The 20,398-nt window shown below is 41.5% G+C and overlaps 1 protein-coding gene across 6 annotated transcripts in view; it reads left to right on the forward strand.

Annotated features, from left to right (window-relative positions):
* Positions 1-20,398, forward strand: part of LOC5509851 (protein-methionine sulfoxide oxidase mical3a) — a 30,974-nt gene that overhangs the window by 8,067 nt on the left and 2,509 nt on the right. For 3 of the 6 annotated variants that reach the window (XM_048723144.1, XM_048723140.1, XM_048723142.1), the window contains exons 4-25: positions 590-847; positions 1,590-1,743; positions 2,128-2,319; positions 2,677-2,815; positions 3,086-3,134; positions 3,691-3,933; positions 4,716-4,781; positions 5,310-5,501; positions 5,968-6,238; positions 10,406-10,640; positions 10,855-11,050; positions 11,885-12,034; positions 12,325-12,618; positions 12,911-13,253; positions 14,395-14,493; positions 16,018-16,167; positions 16,508-16,659; positions 17,215-17,419; positions 17,844-17,940; positions 18,412-18,485; positions 18,948-19,056; positions 19,757-19,803. In XM_048723144.1, the coding sequence (XP_048579101.1) occupies positions 590-847; positions 1,590-1,743; positions 2,128-2,319; positions 2,677-2,815; positions 3,086-3,134; positions 3,691-3,933; positions 4,716-4,781; positions 5,310-5,501; positions 5,968-6,238; positions 10,406-10,640; positions 10,855-11,050; positions 11,885-12,034; positions 12,325-12,618; positions 12,911-13,253; positions 14,395-14,493; positions 16,018-16,167; positions 16,508-16,659; positions 17,215-17,419; positions 17,844-17,940; positions 18,412-18,485; positions 18,948-19,056; positions 19,757-19,803 (3,715 nt within the window). The remainder of the gene's footprint in view (positions 1-589; positions 848-1,589; positions 1,744-2,127; positions 2,320-2,676; positions 2,816-3,085; positions 3,135-3,690; positions 3,934-4,715; positions 4,782-5,309; positions 5,502-5,967; positions 6,239-10,405; positions 10,641-10,854; positions 11,051-11,884; positions 12,035-12,324; positions 12,619-12,910; positions 13,254-14,394; positions 14,494-16,017; positions 16,168-16,507; positions 16,660-17,214; positions 17,420-17,843; positions 17,941-18,411; positions 18,486-18,947; positions 19,057-19,756; positions 19,804-20,398) is intronic. The other 3 variants (XM_048723143.1, XM_048723141.1, XM_048723145.1) reach the window with 3 other exon arrangements.

Raw genomic sequence — 20,398 nt, forward strand, 5'->3', positions numbered from 1 at the left:
TAATGGTGGTATTGGTTAAGATTTGTAAGAGGAGGTTTGCTGGGATTGGATCAAGGTTTGGTTGGGAGGGTTGGGAAGTTGATATTGGATTTGAAGGGTTTGGAAAATGTAATGGTGGTATTGGTTAAGATTTGTGAGAGGAGGTTTGCTGGGGTTGGATCAAGGTTTGGTTGGGAGGGGTGGGAAGTTGGTATTGGATTTGAAGGGTTTGGAAAATGTAATGGTGGTATTGGTTAAGATTTGTGAGAAGAGGTTTGCTGTGGATTTATCAAGGTTTGGTTAGGAGGGATACTTTGTTTGTATGAAAATTACAGACTGCCTCAAGATCCAGGACAGTTTACAGGGTTCAAATTATTATTTTTTAATTTACTAGATTTGTCCAGCTTTGTGGATTCTGGTGGGGGAAAAAGCCTGTTTTCATAAAATATGGGGGAAATACAGAAACAAAAAGCAGGCAAAGACCAGAAAACAGCCGGTGGTCGGTCATGATCCTTTGTTGTGTCTTAGTGAAAACTCTTAATTAAATAGCATACACTTAAACATGCTTTAGAAAATGTTAATTGTTTTATTACTTGTTTGTTCATTGCAGGACTTTGCTGATGCATATGAGCTCCTAAACTCAAAGAATGTGAACCATGACCGTCTCCTAGCATATGCACGCGAGGCTGCAGACTTCTCCACCAAGCACCAGCTGCCCCACCTGGACTTTGCACTTAACCACCAGCACAAGGAGGACGTGGCTATGTTTGACTTCACCTCTCTCTATGCTGCTGAGTACTCCATCAAGGTTTATGAAAGAAAGGGCTATAAGCTGCTGGCCACTATTGTTGGTGATAGCTTGCTTGAGGTAAGCTTCTGCCTTCTGTAGAGACCTCATTTTATGGTTTAACAAACTTAAGGCCCTGTCACACATACGTTTTTTCTCTTGCCACCTGTCTCGCAAAAAAAACTGTTGCAGGTCGCATGCGCATTTTTTTGCATGTGACACCCCCTTTGCAACTTGTTTTGCATTTTTCAAAGTCGCACGAAGAGTAAAACGCTCTTATACTCTCTGCAACAAAATGTTTCAAGTCACAGGAAAAACTTCACGTGTGACAGGGCGCGTGCGACCTGCAACAATTTTTTGGCAAGACAAGTTGCAGCCGAAAAGTCTACATGTGACAGGGCTTTTACTTGAAGTATGAGAAACAAGTTAAGAATAAATATAAGGTATATTTAGCCAACAGAGTAAGTAAGCTTACCTGACAACATTTCAGGTTACTTCAGGTCAACAAGTGTAGATGTTAAAATCAAACTCTGTGGGAGACATCTATTGGTACCAGGGTTCTTCAAATGGTTCAAAGCCCTCAGGACAAAGCTTATTTTGCTTAGAAGGGTTGAATTATTAAATTGGGTGGGACTCTTTTACATCCAACTAGCATTTAGGGTGCATATTGGGTGTGCATGGTATGGTCTTATATTACTATGTGTGTTTCCTTATACCATGAAGCACTGCTTGTTATTATACATGAAATGAAATCAATGTACCAACTGTACTTCTACCTCACAATCAACGCTCTTATGTCTCTTCTTTATAAATTTCCATGTAGCCATTCTGGCCGACAGGATCCGGGTGTGCCCGTGGATTTCTTGGATGTTTTGACGCTGCATGGGCCCAGAGGAGCTTTGGTCTTGGTAAACAACCCATGGACATTATTGTTGAACGAGAGAGCACATTCCGACTGCTCGCACAGACAACCCCAGGTATTGCACCTATACAATAGAGCCTCCATATTTTAACAGACCGTAATAGTTGTCTGTTATATAGAGTTACTTGTGTTTGCTCTAATAGGTACAGCTTTTTTGTATGACCGAGAATGGTATCCTTATTAAAAGTGTTCTGCTGTAATGGGATCAGCTTTATATGTATGTCCCAATTGTGCCCTTATTATCGTAGTTATGCTGTAATGAAGAAAGTATTGTATGGCTAAATGGTCTCCTTATTAACAGGGATCCAATGGTCTATCAATAGAAAACTCCAAAGTATCACCAAACTGGACAATTATAATAATCTTTATTTTGGAAGGGTTACCTTTTAACCATAAAGGTTTTCTAACAAATGGCCCTCACAATTTCTTTTTTTCATAGAAAACCTCAACAAGAATTTCGATGGATATAGCATCAACCCTGACAGCCGATATCCGAACTTCAACAAGAGCTCAGCTCGTGGTAGTGCCTTGCACCATCTCTATGACCGGCTAGAAGGCCCACTGGACCGGACAGATGGACCGGACATGGACATGGACACGTCCAAAACCTCTGAGTCAGTTGACTTGGGAGGTGAGTTTTGCCTGCGTTGGAACCGGAAGTGTAAAAGACATCTTTTACGTAAAAGAAAAACTGCGGATCAGGGAAAAGGTGGCTGCCCTTACCCAATTTTTGTCCCATTAGAGGAAAAAAAAAGAAAAGGAAATTATTATCAATTTTCCATTTCCCAAAAAAACATAGAGCACAACCTAAGCCTAGCTCAGGAAATGTGCATCCGATATTAAGAATGCGCTTTGCCCACCCCCCCCCCCTCCCCATCCATTCTAGCTAGTGCTCTGCTTAGCGAAGACCCACAAAACAGTCCAGAGCCTTATTGGTGATGCACGTGAATAGATGTGATGCACTTCACTTTTCCATTTTTTTTAACAGTCAACGTTGATATGCTGTTGAAGTGGTGTCAAAAACAGACGAAGTCCTACAAACACGTGGATATTAATGATATGTCTTCCTCGTGGAAGGACGGACTGGCATTTTGTGCTATTATACATCGCTTTAGGCCAGATCTTTTGTAAGTATCTGTATATTCCAATGAAAGACAGAGGGAAATTGTGAAATCGCTGCCACCTTACAGTTTTGCGAAATAAACTCATTCAAGACCAATAGGCATGCGCGTAACGTTCTATTGGCAAAAATTTCACTTGTCACTTTTTGCTTCACTTAGAGACTTTAATAAACATCAAACCACTGGATTCTTATGTCTCGTTTATAGTTCAACGAGGGACTATAACATCATCCCATTATCTGATAAAAACCTTGTCACATGTCTTTTACTTTTCAGAAATTTTGACTCCTTGAAACCCGGAGATACGGAAACGAACTGTAAACTGGTGCGTATGTTGTTACATGCCTTATTATATTAATTTATTCACTTACTAAACTCAACGCTAAATCCCGGTACTATACCTTTTTTTGCATTTAATTACATTGTCGATTACAATTTGTATTATTTATTTGTTAATTACATTATTTGCTTTTTTTTATGCCGCAAACTCACTATAACCTGTTTTAAAGGCAAAAGTCCCATGAAAATTTCTTGAGTTTTCACTTGTTATTTACTGAGGAAATCTGTAACGAGTTCATAAAATAAGGGCGTAGTTAGGGGTTGCTCAATGGTATACTACACGACCCAATAAATCCTTGCGAATGGGCAGCAAGCGTATTTGTATTTGTTGTAATCCTGACTGTTAATTCAGTCAAAAGTCACATGAAAATTACTAAGGAAATCTGTGACGAGTTTATAAAAGAAGGGTGTAGTTAGGGGTTGCTCAATGATATACTACACGAATGTTCAGCAAGCGTATTTGTATTTGTTGTAATCCTGACTGTCAATTCAGTCGCTTGACTACAATCTGAGGCTATAAACTAGATTATCATTCGTGACAGGCCTTCGAGACGGCAGAAGAGCAGCTTGGTATCCCTCCCCAGATCTCCGCCAGTGAGATGGTGACTTCTGGTAACCCAGACCCGCTGATGATCATGAGCTACATATCACAGTACTACGAGTCATTCAAGAACGAGACTCCCGCCGCGAAACAGGACGCTTCTATTGACAACTCGCAGCTCAGCTACAAGACCAAGTCTCCGCTTTCTAAACTATCTATCTTGTCAAGACTTTCACGAAAGAAGGTACGGTAGGATAGAACCCCTCAAATAGGATCGCTTGATAACTTGTGAATTTCATCGCTTGTCTGATGTCTACTCCCCCATAGAGTACTACGCGCGCTACCGTGGCCACCTTGATAGTTTAGTGAAGTAAGCTAATGAGGATGCGAGAAACATGCTATCTGATACGATGCCCGCTACCGTGGCCACCTTGACAGTTTAGTGAAGTAAACCAATAAGGATGCGAGAAACGTGCTGTCTGATACGACGCGCGCTACCGTGGCCACCTTGACAGTCTTGTGAAGTAACCCAATAAGGATGCGAGAAACGTGCTATCTGATGCGACGCGCGCTACCGTGGCCACCTTGATAGTTTAGTGAAGTAAGCCAATAAGGATGCGAGAAACGTGCTATCTGATACGACGCGCGCTACCGTGGCCCCTTAACAGTTTTGTGAAGTAAACCAATAAGGATGCGAGAAACGTGCTATCTGATGCGACGCGCGCTACCGTGGCCACCTTGATAGTTTAGTGAAGTAGCCCAATAAGAATGCGATGAACGTTTGGTATTAACGTCACTAGCCAACCAACGTAGCAAAGACTTGCTGTCAGTGCTATTATACGGGTAGCGATAAACTCAAACTGATCTTTGTCACCCTTTAGATTCAGTGCGGTTCTAGCGGGGTTGGGATCATAAAAACGGTTCGATGACAGAAATGAAAATAAAGCATTATCAGCGACCAGCCAAGTTCGTTTACTTTCTTCGACAGTGTCCCCACCTAGGTTGAACAATTGCTTCACTTTTCAGGAAAAGCGAAAGAGCGGCTCTTCAGGCACGGAGCCTGTGACTGCAAAGAAAAGCAAGCATGCCAAGGTACGATAATAATAAAACAATGTTATTATGTACGTAGTGGATTGACAAATATATGTCATTTTTGCGTGCGTATGTACGCCTATAATGCACAGGTGAAGTCAAAGTCCTTGTTTTGGTAATAGCGTGAGAGTTAATAGGTTAATAGGCTTAAAATAAAAATAAATAAATTGGAGTAGCCAATCGCTGTAATTGCAGCTAGATGCTGAATTACGAGAGCGCAGATTCAGACGTGATCGAGGTAAAGGCATGGGAAGGCGCCTCAGGCAGCCGCCATAAAACTCTGTCTGACCACGGAGCACAGCTATGATGAAACTTTGTTTTGGAGGGAGGAAAACCGGAAAAGCCGGAAAAAAAACCCTTGAAGACGAGACCCGACTTAACTCAACTCACGTCGAAACCGGGAATCGAACCCGGAACCCAGTGTAGAGGCGCAGGCACTACGGGGCGACGCTCTGCCAACTGCGCCACCTAGGTTTCCCTTTTGTGACAACTCCTCCGATGCCATTATAATGGTTGGTATTTTTGTAGGAGAATGAGGCACCACGCTCGCCTACGTCTCCGACCACGCCCAAGGAGGCTAGCACTCCACCGGCACAACCGAACGTTCAACTTCGCCGTCAGTCAAGCGATGATAAGGCGCCCATGTCAGTGAAGGCAGTTAAGGCCAGTAATAGAATCAGTCTACTGGCCGAGCAAGTGTTCGGAGAAAACGCCACTAAGGTAAAGTTGATTGTAATACCATTGATGACAATGAGCCCAAGGATTTGCATAAGCCAGCTTTCTACTTGCGAAGATACGGATAAGGATAATGAAAGGGAGACGTAGATGCTTACGCGAGTAAAGCAGAAACGAAGAAGAAAATCGTTCCGTTCCCTCCTCGTTTCCTTCTCCTCTTGGGGTTTATCTTAGCTTTTTACACGCGCGAAATGCACATAACTTCTCCGTTTCCTCTCCGCTTCGATTCTTTTGTCTATTAACGGCTGAGGTTTCCGTCGGACCTCCGGAAGTAAACTGGTGACAATGCGGCTTTAAACTCGCGTGATCGGCATCGTACGTCTCCGTTTTATCTCCGGTTTTTTCTCCTCTTTGGGTTTTCCCAGCTGATTTAAACTCGCGTAATAGGCATCACCGTTTCCTCTCAGCCAGTCATAATGTCAGTCACGTGATCACGGTGTTCTTGTCCCAGATCAAGGTCCCCGCCGGCGCCCCCGATTCAAGTGAGCATTGTTTCTTCTGCAACCGCTGGATCTACTTGATGGAGCGCCTTTCCGCGGAGGGACACTTTTTCCATAGGGAGTGCTTTAAGTGCGAGGTTTGCCTGAACACCTTGAGATTAGGGGCCTATTCGTATGTCCCTCCTTGGGAAGCTGAGGACGAGAGAGCGCATTTCTACTGCAGACCTCATTATAATAAGATGCTGTACAGACCAAAGGACGTCTTCAAGACAAGACGGGAAGGTACGGTAAATAATACAGTAAAGTGCAGGCCTCATTATTATAAGATGCTGTACAACGACGTCTTCAAGACAAGACGGGAAGGTACAGCAAATAATACAGTAAAGTGCAGGCCTCATTATTATAAGATGCTGTACATACCTAACGACGTCTTCAAGACAAGACGGGAGGGTACAGTAAATAATACAGTAAAGTGCAGACCTCATTATTATAAGATGTTGTACAGACCAAACGACGTCTTCAAGACAAGACGGGAAGGTACGGTAAATAATACAGTAAAGTGCAGACCTCATTATTATAAATTGCTGTACATACCTAACGACGTCTTCAAGACAAGACGGGAAGGTACGGTAAATAATACAGTAAAGTGCAGACCTCATTATTATAAATTGCTGTACATACCTAACGACGTCTTCAAGACAAGACGGGAAGGTACGGTAAATAATACAGTAAAGTGCAGACCTCATTATTATAAGATGCTGTACAACGACGTCTTCAAGACAAGACGGGAAGGTACAGCAAATAATACAGTAAAGTGCAGGCCTCATTATTATAAATTGCTGTACATACCTAACGACGTCTTCAAGACAAGACGGGAGGGTACAGTAAATAATACAGTAAAGTGCAGACCTCATTATTATAAGATGTTGTACAGACCAAACGACGTCTTCAAGACAAGACGGGAAGGTACGGTAAATAATACAGTAAAGTGCAGACCTCATTATTATAAATTGCTGTACATACCTAACGACGTCTTCAAGACAAGACGGGAAGGTACGGTAAATAATACAGTAAAGTGCAGACCTCATTATTATAAATTGCTGTACATACCTAACGACGTCTTCAAGACAAGACGGGAAGGTACGGTAAATAATACAGTAAAGTGCAGACCTCATTATTATAAATTGCTGTACATACCTAACGACGTCTTCTAGACAAGACGGGAGGGTACACCAAATAATACAGTAAAGTGCAGGCCTCATTATTATAAGATGTTGTACAGACCAAAGGACGTCTTCAAGACAAGACGGGAGGGTACAGCAAATAATACAGTAAAGTGCAGGCCTCATTATTATAAGATGTTGTACAGACCAAAGGACGTCTTCAAGACAAGACGGGAAGGTACGGTAAATAATACAGTAAAGTGCAGGCCTCATTATTATAAGATGCTGTACATACCTAACGTCGTAAAGACAAGACGGGAAGGTACAGCAAATAATACAGTAAAGTGCAGGCCTCATTATTATAAGATGCTGTACATACCTAACGACGTCTTCAAGACAAGACGGGAGGGTACAGTAAATAATACAGTAAAGTGCAGACCTCATTATTATAAGATGCTGTACATACCTAACGACGTCTTCAAGACAAGACGGGAAGGTACTGTAAATAATACAGTAAAGTGCAGGCCTCATTATTATAAATTTGCTGTACATACCTAACGACGTCTTCAAGACAAGACGGGAGGGTACAGTAAATAATACAGTAAAGTGCAGACCTCATTATTATAAGATGTTGTACAGACCAAACGACGTCTTCAAGACAAGACGGGAAGGTACGGTAAATAATACAGTAAAGTGCAGACCTCATTATTATAAATTGCTGTACATACCTAACGACGTCTTCAAGACAAGACGGGAAGGTACGGTAAATAATACAGTAAAGTGCAGACCTCATTATTATAAATTGCTGTACATACCTAACGACGTCTTCAAGACAAGACGGGAAGGTACGGTAAATAATACAGTAAAGTGCAGACCTCATTATTATAAATTGCTGTACATACCTAACGACGTCTTCTAGACAAGACGGGAGGGTACACCAAATAATACAGTAAAGTGCAGGCCTCATTATTATAAGATGTTGTACAGACCAAAGGACGTCTTCAAGACAAGACGGGAGGGTACAGCAAATAATACAGTAAAGTGCAGGCCTCATTATTATAAGATGTTGTACAGACCAAAGGACGTCTTCAAGACAAGACGGGAAGGTACGGTAAATAATACAGTAAAGTGCAGGCCTCATTATTATAAGATGCTGTACATACCTAACGTCGTAAAGACAAGACGGGAAGGTACAGCAAATAATACAGTAAAGTGCAGGCCTCATTATTATAAGATGCTGTACATACCTAACGACGTCTTCAAGACAAGACGGGAGGGTACAGTAAATAATACAGTAAAGTGCAGGCCTCATTATTATAAATTTGCTGTACATACCTAACGACGTCTTCAAGACAAGACGGGAAGGTACTGTAAATAATACAGTAAAGTGCAGGCCTCATTATTATAAATTTGTTGTACAGACCAAACGACGTCTTCAAGACAAGACGGGAGGGTACAGTAAATAATACAGTAAAGTGCAGACCTCATTATTATAAGATGTTGTACAGACCAAACGACGTCTTCAAGACAAGACGGGAAGGTACGGTAAATAATACAGTAAAGTGCAGACCTCATTATTATAAATTGCTGTACATACCTAACGACGTCTTCAAGACAAGACGGGAAGGTACGGTAAATAATACAGTAAAGTGCAGACCTCATTATTATAAATTGCTGTACATACCTAACGACGTCTTCAAGACAAGACGGGAAGGTACGGTAAATAATACAGTAAAGTGCAGACCTCATTATTATAAATTGCTGTACATACCTAACGACGTCTTCTAGACAAGACGGGAGGGTACACCAAATAATACAGTAAAGTGCAGGCCTCATTATTATAAGATGTTGTACAGACCAAAGGACGTCTTCAAGACAAGACGGGAGGTTACAGCAAATAATACAGTAAAGTGCAGGCCTCATTATTATAAGATGTTGTACAGACCAAAGGACGTCTTCAAGACAAGACGGGAAGGTACGGTAAATAATACAGTAAAGTGCAGGCCTCATTATTATAAGATGCTGTACATACCTAACGTCGTAAAGACAAGACGGGAAGGTACAGCAAATAATACAGTAAAGTGCAGGCCTCATTATTATAAGATGCTGTACATACCTAACGACGTCTTCAAGACAAGACGGGAGGGTACAGTAAATAATACAGTAAAGTGCAGACCTCATTATTATAAGATGCTGTACATACCTAACGACGTCTTCAAGACAAGACGGGAAGGTACTGTAAATAATACAGTAAAGTGCAGACCTCATTATTATAAGATGCTGTACATACCTAACGACGTCTTCTAGACAAGACGGGAAGGTACTGTAAATAATACAGTAAAGTGCAGACCTCATTATTATAAGATGTTGTACATACCTAACGACGTCTTCAAGACAAGACGGGAAGGTACAGCAATTAATACAGTAAAGTGCAGGCCTCATTATTATAAGATGCTGTACATACCTAACGACGTCTTCAAGACAAGACGGGAAGGTACGGTAAATAGTAAGGTGAAGATGAAGAGTAAGGCTTTTAGTATACGGGCCATATAGGTAGTTTTTTTCAGACATATACACTTAACACTGGTACTAGACAAGATTTTATCTCGCCGATTTTTTCAGTATGCCCCTTTTGTTGTTCGAGAAAAAAAATTTTGGGGGGTGTTTAACACAAGGTTCCGCTATAAAAAGGAAAGCTCCTCCCACCCTCGGGCTCAAATTTGCAATTATAATCAGAACTCTTAAAGTCTCCTGTAAAATTGCTCTGAGCCTAAGTCGGCTGGAATAAAACTATTTTTGCACAGGTAACAAGAAAGTTGTGTTAAGAGATTGATAAATTAGTTATTTGCTGTCCACTCACGTTTTCGGTGCAAAATTTTAAATTTTGCGCTATCCATAATCTAGCACATCTGCATAAATTATCTCGCGCTGTTATAAAAATGCTTGTATTTTAGAGCGCACACAGCTTGGTATAGCATTATTTTACTATAAAAAAAACATTTTAGGTGGACAAGTCTAGCAATGATATTTAATTTGGTTTAGAATATGAAATCTGAATTTAGCGCTCAGAGCAATTACCCTGACATGCTGACTCATTGCCGGCTGATTGATAACTGATTGTTCTTGGGCCAGGGATGGGAGAAGCTTTACCTTTTATAGCGAAACCTCGTGTTTAAAACCCTGTTGTTCTAGTTCTGCGCTTTGTTTTTCCGAGTTTGTGAGCGCAATTTTGAGCGCTTGGCTTATGCGTAACATAATAGATACAATTTTTTTTTGCGTTTTATAGAAGAAGAGAGCCGTACCCAAAAGCGTCACCGCAAAACCCATTCAGCCGTTTCATTTCCTAAAGATACTGTGGACGCAATTTGCGAAGCCGCTGACCGAAAGCAGTTACGGGCAAAGGAGGAACCACAAATAAAGCGTAAACTGGAAGTCGAAGACGGTCCAGATGATCAGAGTCCAAAGGAGTCGGTGGAGATGGAAGTAAATGAAAATCCTGATGAGAAGTTCAATAGAACGAGGTAGGAAATTGGTCGGTATACACAGGTTTGGTTCCTGTGTTTTTATGATACAAGGATAGTTTGGTCGACTTATCGAGGTTAATTGATGTTGCTGCTGTTTTTGTTGTTGATTGTGGCATTGTTGCTGTTTTTGTTACGTTTTACCTTGATGAAAGATCTTATCTGTTCCTGATGCGAAGGACCTGACTATTTTAACTTAACGTATTTCGTATAGGACTAACTCTGGCCGATTCAAACGGCTCGAGGCGCGTCCGCTTCGCCGCTCGAGTATCGCATCCGTCCGGAAGTCAGACAAAACTGTCCGGGACAAGGCCATGGGTTATGAATTGGACGACGGGCTTACCCCACTCAAGGAAGATGTCCGACTTTCTCCGATCAAGACAGCCTGCACACCTGACGACAAGGAAGAGGTAACGTTTCTAACTCAAGCTGAGGCTGATATGCACATAAATAACCTTGCGTAATGACGAGGACTGCTAGGACGGGGCCGAAAAAGAGGATCTGTTTGCGTTTTGAGCGATGAAAAAGTCGAAACATAATCCTCAGAACTGGATAAAATATAAATAAGGGCCTTGTTTCTCCTGTACTTAACATAGGAAAGAATGCCCTACGAAGTGCTGAGCCATTGGATTAATTTTTTGTCTTGGTAGTAGTCACTTGAAACCTCTAACTATACACACCGTCCCTGGTCTAGTTCTAATTTATCTTTTGCATCCATTACCGCACTGACACACAGCAGCATGAGCCATGATATTTTAATTTTTATCCGGCCAATTCCTTATCAGAACATTACATACCATTGGGAGTTCAATCGCTTCAATCGTTTTACGCTTTCTCGCACAGTGTAAGTCGAGAAATGCCATCTTGCCATTTTGAAAAGATGGCCAGTATACTTACTAGATAGATCATCACAGGTTTCCCGCTAGCCTACCTGTAGGCTTTAGATGCTCTTCTAAGCGAGAAAAACCGTTTAAAATCCGAAACCGTAGCTCGTGCCCGCCATCTTGGATTCTAGTGACAAAAGATGATAGGCGCCTCGGGGAGGGTAGGGATCGAATCCAAGATGGCGGCCACGAGCTACGATTTCGGGTTTTCAATGGTTTTTTCTCGCTTAAAACAGCATCGAATGCCTACAGGTAGGCTTGTTACCCGCTTGCTCGTCTCACCCTATTTTAGATTATTTTTAAAACCCATTGATTGAAATGTAAGTCGATGCACTTTCTCATGACCACAAATTTGCTTAGGTTCGGCCCCCGACTCCCTCACCGGCCTCTAAATCTGAAGGAAGACCTACATTCGCTGTGGACATCACAACAGAGCGCAGAAGAACCCTAGAGAGAGCGCACTCTGCGGATGAGCCAATAAGGAGAACCAGCCCAACTGTTGAGAAAAAGGTGCCTGTACTTCACACAAGACCACTCTGGAAGCTCGTATCTTGGTGTTTTCATGTATTTCCTGTGCTTGTATTTGTTTATTTACTGGGTCCTCTTAACAATATTATTATAATAGCTATTTTCCGTCGAATATCCCAGGGATAATTGACTATATTATTTGACTATTAGGAGGGTTGTCCAATACTGTTAACCGGATCCAGATGGACTCCGGTCGTCACCATCGGATTCACGTTGATTTCATTAGTGACTAATATTTTACCTGACTTTTAGCTCACCTTTTCTTTCCATAGACGGAATCCAAAGGTCGTAAGATGCTGGACAAGTTCCACAAGCTCGGGACCCTAGAGCGCAAACGTCGCACTCGGCGGGCCATGTACCCCCCCTTATCACAAGTATTTTCCCCCGAAGACGAAGGGAAGTCTATCACAGATCCAGGGGGCGATGTCTTGCCTCTGGAAACCAGTCTCCGTGACGCGGGTATCACCCCAAGAAGAGTTGCTATTAATATTGACGATGACTTTACTACCCCTGATAAGGGCGTGGCTGCTGCTGATCGCAGTAAGGACAAGAAAGGCCCTTCGAAGGTGAGACTGCTATCATGAAATATGAAAAGCGCTAGTTTTACTTGGGCCCTTTTTTCAAAACACTGGAAAAAAACTTTAGTGCGTCAGTAAAATTTCTGTGAAAAATTTGGTGTAAGCATTTAGAATATGAATCAATAGGTAGCTCATTTGATACTGGAATAACAGTGTGAGGGAACATAACCGGAACCGAAATTTGGCAGAGACAGTTAGCCATCTCAAAAACGAATGTGTATTTTTAATTGTTTATCTGCTTCCCTTCTCAATCTTCCCCTTGGTTGTTTTCTTTTTCTAGGTCCCTTCCAAGGATACAAGACGGCGCCCTACAAGCTCAGGTAAAATAGCTCCACCGCCAAGACAAACCAGCCCCACAAAACAAGCCACTAAGAAAACCACCCCCACACGACCACCACCTACACAAACAACCAAGGGTAACAGACTAATATCGCCCACGAAGGAACTGCTAACAAACAAGCAACAAAACAAGGCTAATCCTGCCGTTGTTAAAGAACTTTCTAGACCCCCTAGTAGCATCCGGGCAAAACAAGGTGAGAGAGTGGTTAGCCCTAAAGAGGAGAAGGAACCCGTTAAACCGGAAAGACTGGCTGGACCGTCGCTCAACAAGCGTTCCTCGACAGGTAAGTCTGGTTTGGATTGGCTCAGTTTGTAGTACTACAACGCTCCGAGCAACATTCCTAAGCTTGTTATCAGTCTGTTACTATTATATGATACTTTAAAAGCACTAAACATAAACCACTGTTGTTTATATGCTGGTATTTCGGCGTTATAGAGAAAACACCTCAACGAAAGAAACAAAAGAAATATTCGTTATTTAATTATTATTATTATTATTATTATTTATTATTATATTTGTTTTTGGAACCAGAAAAGTACCTGAGCAAAACGCTCGCTTAAAGCATTGTAGTACCGACTGGATGATAAGAAAAATGGCCATTAAAACGTTCAAAAGTTTTATCCATCATCTATAGAAATAAATAGTAATATTTAATCAGTTGTATTGATCATGGTGATTAAATTAGTGATGTGATTGTAACTTATTCAATTTCTACCCTTGGTACTCTCTCTCTCTCTCTTGCTCTCTTCTTTCATACCCGATGTCTGATTCTGTGAAGCACTTTTTATTGTTTATTATTATTTTTAAAAAAAAATTTATTATTTAAAATTATTGTAAATCTAACGGTCGTTTTCGTGTGTGCACCTGCCTTGTGGGTTCCACAGGTGAGTATGTGAGAATGTTTGCACGTAGCACTATGAAGAACCACTCAGGTGAGGAAACTGTAGTTTGATTCACGCACAATGCACGTGTAATGTGGGTTCTACACGTGAGTGGGTAACATTGTACGCACATGATAAAAAGTAATCCTATGTTCATTTATTTTTTACAATTTTGCTAAATGTTGAGTTCCACTGCATGCTGTTACTCGTTTAATCCGGTAACTCACATTCCCTCTATCACTTGTTAAACATATTCTCTTTTAATCTCTCATGTTCGCTTTGTTGGTAAGTCTCATCTCCCTTCCTCTCCCGTAACTCGCGTTCTTTCTAGCACATGTATCCTTTGTCGCTAGTCTCGTCCCTTTTTTTAAAGTACTTTCTTTCTTATACACTTATATAACGCAGTCTTCTTCCATTTCATCTCCTGTCTCTCACCTCGTTCGTTGTAGAGTCACATTCCCGTATAACCCAAAGATCCTTGTCACCAGTCTCGCCTCCTGTTCCCTCACACTTAACGTTCTCTCTAACCCCTGTATAACGCAGGAACACTTGTCGCCAGCCGTGCAGCTCGTATTCGTGGCTTGATGGATAACGACTTACGCCCTGCGCATAACCGTACCAGTAGTACAGGCAGCGAGGAAGGTACGTCCTTCGAGCTTATTTGCGCTTTTGTTCCTCTTAAATACGCTGTGACCGTACCTGTGCTTTGTCGTTCTCTTTAAACTATAAAGACAATGTCATAATGGGCCGGGAGTTTTCTTTAGATTATTGGGACCTTAAGCACGCAAAACGTAGAACGCCACGACGTTGAATTTGCGCGCGCGCGCCGTCCTCGACGTTCCAACTACGTTCTCAACGACGTGAAATGGGGGCAAACCACGTAGCTAAAAGCGTAGCTGGAACGTCGAGAAATCCAACGTCCCAAAGTCCGCTGCATTCTACGTTTTTGTAGCTTAAAGTTCCTAATAGGCGTCCTGTGGAATTTGATGGAGCGAGGCCTTTTGGGTATCCTTACATTGATCTTATATCTCGGTTCAAATTATCGCATTTCTTAAGGAGATTGTTAGCTTAAAGTTGTTAACCAACTTGGACCTGCCAAATTGTCGCTTTGTAAATACCATAGGAATCCCATTATCTACGAGATTGTTTCTTGTAAAGTTCTTCAGTCTTACTAATAATGTATTACGGGAGACTTTAAGACTCTCAACAAAAATCATCTTAATCTAACATTGAAGATTTCTTCCTGATATCTTGTTTGGCATTCGCTTATAGTTCGCCTCTCTTCGCCTTACCTACATGTCGAAACTTTATCAATTTGTCTCTGGCTCTGGCGTTCACATCTTTTTTCATCATGTGCTTTTGATGCTTAACCTATTTAAGGTACGGTAATACGAGCAACAAAATCATCCAGCTTGTCCCACAGCAACAAAAAACCCTTTGCAAAAAAACCTTTGAAAAACTTTGTTGCAAATATTCGCTCTACTCTTTGAAACAAAACTAGTGAATGTTGAGCGTATTACTGCAACGAACAAGCTTGTCTCGCAGCAAAATGACGTCAACATGCCTCAGGCCACCTCTTTGATGCTCGCTGAGAGCGAGACAAGTTGTCTGATTTTGTTGCTCGTATTAACGTTCCTGTACGATACGACGCCCGCTAGCGCGGCCACCTTGACAGTTTTGTGAGGTAAGCCAATTACAAGTAATGAGGAGTCGAGAAACGTGCTATCTGATGAGCCTCAAAAGGCAAAAAGCAAAGTACATATATGCTACAGTAAGTATATCCACCGTTTCAATCTGAAGTGTGATTCTCGCAGCTGATTGGCTAACCTTCCGACGAATGGTAATTGGTGTCCACGGTAGCGCGCATCGCACTATAATGAGTGACAGAATTTATGCTCAAGGTTACTCAAGGCTACTTTAAAACGAGTCAACATGAGCCTCAAAACTTTCATAGAACGTAATAAATAAAAAATGCAATTCGTGACTATCTATGTACTTAGCCATCCAATCAATTCAACGTTGTTTCCTCGCATTAACAGCCTGCAATACAATACCACTTTCCACTCTATATCGCTGACTTTATAGTATAATAGTCATGTTTGGTTGTGGATACATTTTAAAGTAGCTAGTGTCGAGGAATAGCATTTTTTTTTTTCCATCGCACAGGAAGCCCACCAGAAAGAAAGAGGACTCTTCCGCGCGTGCCATCGGGAGAGAAGCCTTTCACTCCGACAAAGGAGAGCACAAGAATCGATACGAAGCAACTAGGGACAACCTTCGTGTTGGTTAACCGAAGAGACTTACCTACTGGTCCACGTAAGCGCTAACGTAACACTTAGAACACGTTTTCAGCTGCATGCATTTCTTGATTATCCTCTGTGTTGTGTGAAAGTCCTTTGATCCCAAAGTCACTAGGTTTGATAAATGTGTATTTGATATTAACAAAATGATGGTCTCGTTGCTGATGATAATTTTGATTATGATATGACGTATTATGTTGATGATGATGAGGATGATGCTGTGATACTGGCGATAGTTTTGATAATGGCAAATGCTAATGATTATCATGTCAATGATATTGATTACGATTCTGCCGTTGATGGTGATGCTAACGTCCTATGAGCCACGGGTCTCACCCCTGTCATGTGACTTGTAGCCCCGCCCAAGCCCCCACGCACCTTACCACAGGGAGTCCCTCCACCTGTATCACCGCCAGAGGAAGATGGGTTCACGGGATCGAGCGAAGAGGATACACTAGACTGGAGTTACGGAGCCGAGCTAAGAAGGGCCGGAGCAAGACGATACAAGGTGAGGAGAGAAAGGCGACGAAGATATACAGTAGAACCTTTTTTTTTTAATTCTCCCTGATTTTCTCTCATATTTAATGCAAACTGCAGTTGTTGACCTACCTTGAAAATTGGTTAGAGGAATATTACAGTAAATACCCGCCTAACTTAAACTGGGGTAGCTTCAGTTTCCTGTCAAATTGAGCTGAGCAAGATTTTCTTTAGATCTCACCTGATATTCTAGTCATTTTACTAGAGGATAACTTAAACTGAAAACCCTGCTTTTTCAAACTCCCTGGTTACCTCACACTCGCTTGCCTTGGCTCTATTCTACACTGCATTATTCTTCTTTCTCAAAGTAAGAATTGCTGTTCGCCTTTATTTTTTTTCTTATTTTTTTGGAGGTCGGGGGGGGGGGGGGGTGAGATCCATGGTAAGTTATGATACTTTTTATTGTTTATATGAATATATGAGGAAGTAATATTTGAACCTACCTGCTCGGACTGTTTTCCGTCTCCTTACAAAGTTCGAGTAAGTAAGATTCTATACCGTTCTCTAAACCGGTTTATTTTTCCAGGATGGCAAAGATAAGTCTGAATTCCGAGAGGAAAGAGCGAAGCAGGCAGAGCAGGCTAAGATCCGCGCCGCGATGAAACAGAGAGAATCTAAGAGGCTTCGCCAAGCTCAGCAGATCCAACGAGAGCTACAAGAGTTAGAGGTGAAGCAAGCGGAAGTGGAGAAAGATGGCGTCGTTATCGAGAAGGCCATCAGAAGCGGAGAATGTAAGTGGTGGAGAACCCTCATGTTAGGGATGAGCTTTACCAAACAACAGAGAGCAGTACCAAACAAAACCCGAATAGCTCCGAATCAATCTCGAATGGTAACGAATCACTCCCGAGTCGTACCGAAACAATATCGAATACTACTGAATCAATCCCGGGTAATAAAAGCATACACAAATATTTCCGAGTTAATTTAGAATAGGACAAAATCAATCCCGTATAATCCAGAATAGTTTCAAGTCACTCCCAGATAATATCAAAGCCTGCCCAAGCATTTTTCGTTAACTCAAGAATTGTCTCGAATTGAAAGAGTTAAGAGTACTGTTTCATTCCCAAATGCTTCCGAGTCACCTGCGAATAGTCAGTAGCTAAACCCTACCAAGTCACTAAAGAATAAAACAAAGCTGTTCTGTTTCTTTTCAAGTATCAAAATCAGAAGAACAGAAAATGATGATGGAATGGTTTAAAATCATCAATCGCAAGAATGCCATGATTCGATACGAGTCTGAGCTCGTCATACAGTAAGTAGTTTGACATCTTCGTAATTCTTTTCCTTCTAAGCTGAGTATCAGCCCCTTTAGGGAGGGAAAAGTAAGAGAGAATAACAGGTAGAAGGGTTAGAGTGCGCGCGAAGAAAAAAAAAGCCCGACGACGACGACGTCAACGCAAAGAGGAAACGTGGCCAAAATATTTTTATTACTTATGCTATATTCAAAATCATTTTTATATGAAGTATTTTTGCCTTTTAGTTACCAATAATTAGAGGTTAGCTCAATGCCTTATTTCCGCTTTAGCGACCAATAATAGTATTTATTGTGGTACGCAATGTGCCTAATAGAGAAAGGCTTTAACATATCAGACATAGTACATTTTACTTATGGCTCTTCTAGTTTCCCATTGTTTTTGCCGTTCGTTTCCCCGTCATTTCGACACTGAGTAATCAAGCTATTTGAATATAATAATACTAATGAATTATTGCATTACTCGTTTAGCGCTAACTACATTCAGCTGGAGGATCAACAAGGCAGACTGGAGCAGGAGATTCGTGAGCTTCTGATGAAAGAAGGTAAAAGGGGTTATCTTCTTTAATGCGTATTATGTTTGCAATGGTTACTGTATCATCTCTTACCTTTTCCTCCGCCATTCTCATACCAAAAGGTATGCCGAAATACTTGACGCTTCGAAGTTTTATTGGCTCAAAGTACGGACAGGGTTTTATATGCCGTTTTTGATGTCAACATATACACCAATGTTTCATTGTCACAAGATATCAGTCATGCTCTAGAAATGAGGGATTTCTTTCGAGTCATTTATTTGCGCCCACAAAGACTTGTGATTCACTGAGCATTGGAAAAAAATGCTAGCACTTCAGCGCTAGCAAGATAACGATACAATATGCAAGCTGTGTACAATCGAATTAAAAGACACCGCTTTTTCATGGGCCGAAGTAGGTTGTGACGTCCACACGTACCTACCCCTTGCACCCACCCCTCGTTTGCGTGAAGATTAACGTGTTTTGTGTTCACAGCCTCCACGGAACAAGATCAAATCGATATACAGCTTAAGACAAAAGAGCTCGTGGATATTGTTGGACAACGAAATAATCTTGTCGAACTACTAGATGAGGATCGCAAAAGGTATCTTAATTAGCAGACTCCGAAACTTCTTCCTAGTTTATCAATAGAGTAGGAAACTTGCGATTTACGATGGTGGAGAGACAATGACGGCGCCCACCCAAGATATAAGCGCACGCGACTACATTTTCTTTAACGTCAGGGGAAATCTATAAAACTAAAGTCGTCGTCCTCGTAAATCTTAGATTTACTTATAGTACAGGGGCCGGTTCCTAGAAAGTACGTTAGCTCTAGCACACGGATAAACACGGCTATCTCGACATTTGATAGGATAATAAAAGGCATTCATCCCTATTAACCTAGTGTCGCCTTGAGCCGATCTCCCGGCTTTATAGCAAGAGATGCTTTCCGTAGATGTAGGCCCCGTTTACACTGTAACGCGCGCTACCGTGGCCACCTTGACATTTCTGTGAAGAAAGCCATTAGGAATGCGAAAAACAAAAAAAAAACTGATTGGCGTCAACATTACTGTCTAATAAGGTTAACAAAGAAATACTTAAAGTGCACTTCAGAACACGATGGAATCCTTCTAGTTTAGAAAATCGTGTCAATCAAAAATTGTGAATCTCGTATGCCAATTGGTTCTTTCCCTTAACCACTCTGGATAAGTGGCCACGGTAGCGCGCGTCGCACTTAAAGGGCATTGTGCGCTGTATTTAGAGATATATGAGAGCAGTTTATAACCTTGCGTATATTGACACAGGGAGCAAGAGGAGGATAAAGCTTTTGAGAGCATGTTGGCGGCCAAGGGTAAGTGATAGCTGATTGATGAGTCAGCCCCTTTTCCTTTCATCATTTAAGGATGAAATGAATAAAAATGACCAGCCCAAAGCATAGCCTTACCAAATTTAATCGTCTAAAATGCTCTAGGGATTCAGATACGCCGATGCGACGTTTGCCCCTATTTTGGCTTTGACGACAAATAGCTTCTCAAGAGCCGGGGTTTAACCCTGCCTTCCCAGAATGCATTGCATTTGTTGTCTAGAATAATCCAAATTTATGGACATTTTCGGCGACTTTTTAATACTTCCGACGAATGTTTTGGCTATCATTGGCATAGCAAATAACCGTCAGTGCAATGCCTTTTGGGTAGGATGAGTTCATCTTCCCATTTTTTTTTAAATGGGAAGGGTTATGGCTAAATATTCAGTCATAAGTAATATATAAAAGTTGATGGATTGAGATCTGAACTGAACATTAAATATAATAGCAATAAACTTAAACTGTGCCTAGGCGAATAAATCCTATAAAACTTTCCAGACCATTTAAACTCAGATTTAACCTGATTAAACCTAACAATGCGCTTGGTTATAACAAGCAGCGTAGCTGTTTTTGGTTAAAGGCT

The sequence above is a fragment of the Nematostella vectensis genome, chromosome 15 (genome assembly GCF_932526225.1).
Source record: "Nematostella vectensis chromosome 15, jaNemVect1.1, whole genome shotgun sequence".
Taxonomy (NCBI): domain Eukaryota; kingdom Metazoa; phylum Cnidaria; class Anthozoa; order Actiniaria; family Edwardsiidae; genus Nematostella; species Nematostella vectensis.